The 4,816-nt window shown below is 30.7% G+C and overlaps 1 protein-coding gene across 1 annotated transcript in view; it reads left to right on the top strand.

Moving 5' to 3' along the window:
- LOC106470119 (proteasome subunit alpha type-4-like) overlaps positions 1-3,240 on the top strand; it is a 14,386-nt gene extending 11,146 nt beyond the window's left edge. Inside the window, exons 5-8 of the mRNA XM_013930645.2 lie at positions 431-519; positions 690-820; positions 2,550-2,673; positions 2,998-3,240. Coding sequence (XP_013786099.1) covers positions 431-519; positions 690-820; positions 2,550-2,673; positions 2,998-3,146 — 493 coding nt within the window. The 3' untranslated portion in view covers positions 3,147-3,240. The remainder of the gene's footprint in view (positions 1-430; positions 520-689; positions 821-2,549; positions 2,674-2,997) is intronic.
- Positions 3,241-4,816: the final 1,576 nt, after the last annotated feature.

Here is a 4,816-nt window from a genome sequence, read left to right on the forward strand (position 1 = left end):
CTTTTATGTACACCTCTCCTTTTTCAAAGTTTAAGTTGTCAAAAATTCTTAAAATTGGAAATGTGTGGTTTTTCAGGAAAATTGCTTAATTGTAAACTAATTTACCTAATGCTTTTAAAAGTACAGCTTTAACTTGAATCCCTCTATTACTGAGAAATATGATGTAAATTACCCAAAGATATAGTATTAAGTTGATTTGGTTTATTTTAAACCTGTGTTAATGTATGTTTACTACTAGAATGTACCACCCTTATTTTACGCTATAATTCACTATAAAAAAACTATTCACCGTTAAATTTTAGACATTTTATCCAATGTTTGTGTTTCAGTGAGATAATTTCTAAACTATATTGTTTACTTTAGCTGTAATTAGGTACAGAATATTATAGGTTGAAGATCACAAACCATTAATGATTTTCGTTTCTCCCAGGTACTTGCTGCAGTTTGGTGAATCAATACCCTGTGAGAGACTCGTCAGTTGGTTATGTGATCTGAAACAAGCTTATACCCAGTATGGAGGTGGGTTTAGTCACCTTGCTCTGTCCAGAAGTGTGGTATTAAATAGTGTGAACATGATATATCTAACCATTCCAAGATTATGCAGCTTATTTATTTATTTACATTTCATTCCATGAAACATGGTTTTAAAAATGTTTTATGTCTTTTATTTTTTTAACATACATACATAGGAAAGAGACCATTTGGAGTTTCAATACTGTACATGGGTTGGGATAAACAGTTTGGATATCAGCTGTACCAGTCTGATCCTAGTGGCAACTATGGTGGATGGAAAGCTACATGCATTGGCAACAACAGTGCTGTAAGTTGTTGTCCACATACACATCCGCATTGCATATTCCATAATAAACTTATGATTAAATAGTTTTAAGAAATCTTACTCTAATGGACGAAGCATGTATATATGTATGTGACTGAAATAATATATACAAGCCGAGAAGTGAAACTGAGTAACATATGAATTGGATTCCCAAAGGATAAACTGGTATTCTCTATCAGATTTTTCCACCATATTTCAAATGAGAGAAAGAAAACTGGGCAATAGTGTAACATACGGAAATGTTTTTGTCAAGTAGTTTGTCCATCATACTTATCTTATTAGCCCTTTACTTCTGTAACCATAAAAAAAAGAGGCCTATTTCATGACCCCTAAAAAGAAAGGGCTATGCATGGCCTAGAGGTGAGTACTCAGACTGTGGATCCGAAGATTCATGGTTTGTGTCTTGTTGCCACAAACAAATTTTGTTATAAAAGTTAGAGTAAAATCCCAGTATTCAGTCAGGTATTTAGCAGAGGATGCAGCAGGCTAGTTGCCTTCTTTTTATAAGTATTGTTTCAAAATTAGAGATGGCTATGCACAGATAGCCCTTTGTGTAGCTTTGTGTGAAAATTCCAAAGCCAGCAAAGATACCGCATATATATGATTGAAATGTAAATTAGTATCTCAACATCCTAAACTTTTTCCACTTAATTTGCTTTTATGTTTCTTTAGTAACAATGTGAATCCATAATAGTATGAGAAAATTATATCTTACTACAATGAACATAGCATATATATATATATATATATATATGTATCTATCTATTTATGTATGTGACCAAAACAAATTGCATATATACCTACGTGATTGATATGTAAATTAGTATCTCAACTTTTACCATTTAAATCACTTTTATGTTTTGTAGTAACAATGTGAATCCATAATTGTGTGAGAAAAATATATCTTATTATAATGGACGTAGCGTGTATATATGTATTTATCTATCTATGTGTGTGACCGAAATAATAAATACAATGTGGCACCATCTATTAAATGGTACCATAAACAAGTTTCTCACTTTGGATATTCAAGATTCAGATAATTAGAAAAATAACTACGGTATGTGCAACAACCATTTCTTTGTCACAGAAAAACAATTTTAAGTTAAAGTACTTTCCTCACAACAAGAACATGACTTTCATTAGGACTGTATGTTTATATCTTTATAGTTGTAATTTGTACTAAAAATGGAGGTCTCATAAAAGGGTACCACATTTAATATATAAAAACATTACAGTTTATATATCAGCTCAGTTCGAACACTTTTCCCATGCAATATTTGGGCAGCATTTCTGCTAGTAATAAAAATACTTGCACTTTAGTTTGTTTTCAGTGTCATATTTTAAAGTAGTTGAGATAGAAACCCTTTGAAGTTAGGTAAAAAATGAGGGATTAGAAGTTCTTTTTATTTTCAGGTAGTACGTTAACTATCTGTTTTTACTTATTTATTTTACTGTCTTAAGTAAATATGTTATATGTACGAGCACAAAATCCAAAGGCTCATAAAACTAAAAAAAGAAAACAGTAGTTTGTTAAGAAATATTACATTTGTTGTGTGTTTCCATTTGCATCATAACCTCCAGATTTCGATTGCCCATGATGTTGAAAGATTTCCTTTGATATTTGAAAATAATAATAGTAAACTTCAATAATATTAATTGCAGAAATAATTTTTTTGTTAAATACATTTGCTTTTTATTTCAAATACAGGCAGCAGTGTCTATCTTGAAGCAAGAATACAAAGAAGGAAAAACCACACTCAAAGACGCTTTAGCTCTTGCTATTAAAGTTTTCAGCAAGACTCTGGATATGACTAAACTAACAGCTGATAAGTGTAAGTGTTAAGAAATTTCATGGATTACTCTAAGGAAAATAATTACTATGATATGAAAAGAATAAATTATTTTACCAATAAATTTTAAGATGCGGCCTGTTTTCAGATACTTAATTCTCATTAAGCCTGATCGTAGCATACTGCTAGTGACAGTATTTGAAATATAATTTTCAGCTAGGTGAAGTATGTGATAATGAAACTGATTTTTTATATAAAACAGTGCAGTACAGTTTTTAAAATTATATTTAATTTCATGTTTCTATATTTTTTGTTTGCACTATTGCAAAAGTAATATTAATTTTTAATAACAACTTTCTTCTCTAGTGGAAATGGCCACTTTAACAAGAGAAAATGGTAAGACAAAGATCCGTATTTTGAATCAGAATGATGTACAACCATTGATCCAACAACATGAAGAAGAGGAGGCCAAAGCAGAAGCAGCAAAGAAAGAAAAGGAAAAATCTAAAAGTTAACTTTGATAAAAGTAGATGTTTCATCTTTGTCAGTGTACTTGTATTACATTTTTTCCTCTGAACCGTAAAATAAAAATATCTTTAACAAAGAGTATTTCGTCATGAGAAAAGCAAATGGTTAATCCTGATATAAAAACCCACACAGAGCTAAGACTGTGATTAATCTGTTAACATGCTGAAAAAGAGAGATGTGCAAACAAATAATATGTGCTTTAATGTTATGAGTTCTCATGTAGTAACAATTTCCATGTAAGGTTCTATTATTAAAGACAATATTCACCAACCATGGTTTCAACATGGGCACTTGAAAAACATAGTGCATTACACTACATTATAGATGTTACTTGTCAAGTTGCACAAAAAACTTCTGTACTTAAAAGCATCTGCCATGTAACCATTTTGTTTGACTTGTACAGTTCCAAACTAGGATGCTATACTGGCATTGGGCTGTCAAAAAAACTGCTGTACATACTACTGGAGAGATTTCAAGTTTACTTTAATATTTGATCTTATTCAGTTATATCTCAAGCTTTTGTATAATTAATGTATTGAAATATTACAGAAAATGTTGAATCTCAAAATTAAGCGGTAAGAAAAGGTTTCACATAATTAAATATTTTAGAGAAAGGTACACACAAAAGATTAATTTTATAATATTTTTCCATGGAACATAAAGGCTAAAAAAAATACATTAAGTCATTTAATGTGTTTAAAAATTTACACTTTTACACAAACACATGGTAAAATACCCCTTGATGTGTTCACACCTCTAGGGCGAAGCAACTGCCTCAGGCCCTATGCCTCAGTGGCCGAGTCAATTGTATACTTCTAGTATCCAACCTCGAGAACCTAATCCTGAGTTCTTGCCTCAGGCCCACATCCTACTAAGGCTGGCCCTGGACCCTTCAATAAATTTTGTGTAGATTGTCAGATTGTATGCTGATGCATAGCAAGGAAATTAAAATAACCTAATGGTTAATTTTCAGTTGTTAAAAGGCATTGGAACTTTATAATATAAATTTGAGCTTTTGAAACTAAAATATTTTTATGAACAATATACAGGACTTCATATTTGAGCACTATTGAAGAGTGTAATAAATGAATGGAAAACTCTTACTTTTATGTGAATACTAAAAGTTGTTCTTTTGTGAAGCAAACTATAAAAGACCAGTGAAGTGAACAATTACCAAAGAGGGACTCTTCTCCACTTGATTAAAATGTCTAAATCAGTATAGTTTTTAACACGTACACATCTGCCAGAGGCATAGTTTAAAATAAGGACTGTATATTATCATATAAAGTATTCACCAGTTACCCCATAAAGTTTGTGCTGAATTATACTGTTATATGTATTGTTGAACGACTGTGTGCTTTAGAACAAGTCACTAGTTGAAAAGATTCATTGGGAATGAAATAATGAAAGTGAAACAGTTTGTAAGATTCTATAAAAACAAAAGAATATAACAATACAATGATAACATTATTTAGGTTAAAGATACTAATAAAAAGAGTCGCTGTAACCACTGGATTATTGATAATGTCGTAAAATAGTAAATAAAGGTCTTTACGAGTTATTGTCCATTTTAGTACAGATAAACACAATATACTAAAACTTAATCTGCATTAAATATGTTTCAACTGCATAAGTCCAGATTTTGTAATCACATATT

The sequence above is a fragment of the Limulus polyphemus genome, unplaced genomic scaffold (genome assembly GCF_000517525.1).
Source record: "Limulus polyphemus unplaced genomic scaffold, Limulus_polyphemus-2.1.2 Scaffold3831, whole genome shotgun sequence".
NCBI classification, from domain to species: Eukaryota; Metazoa; Arthropoda; class Merostomata; order Xiphosura; family Limulidae; genus Limulus; species Limulus polyphemus.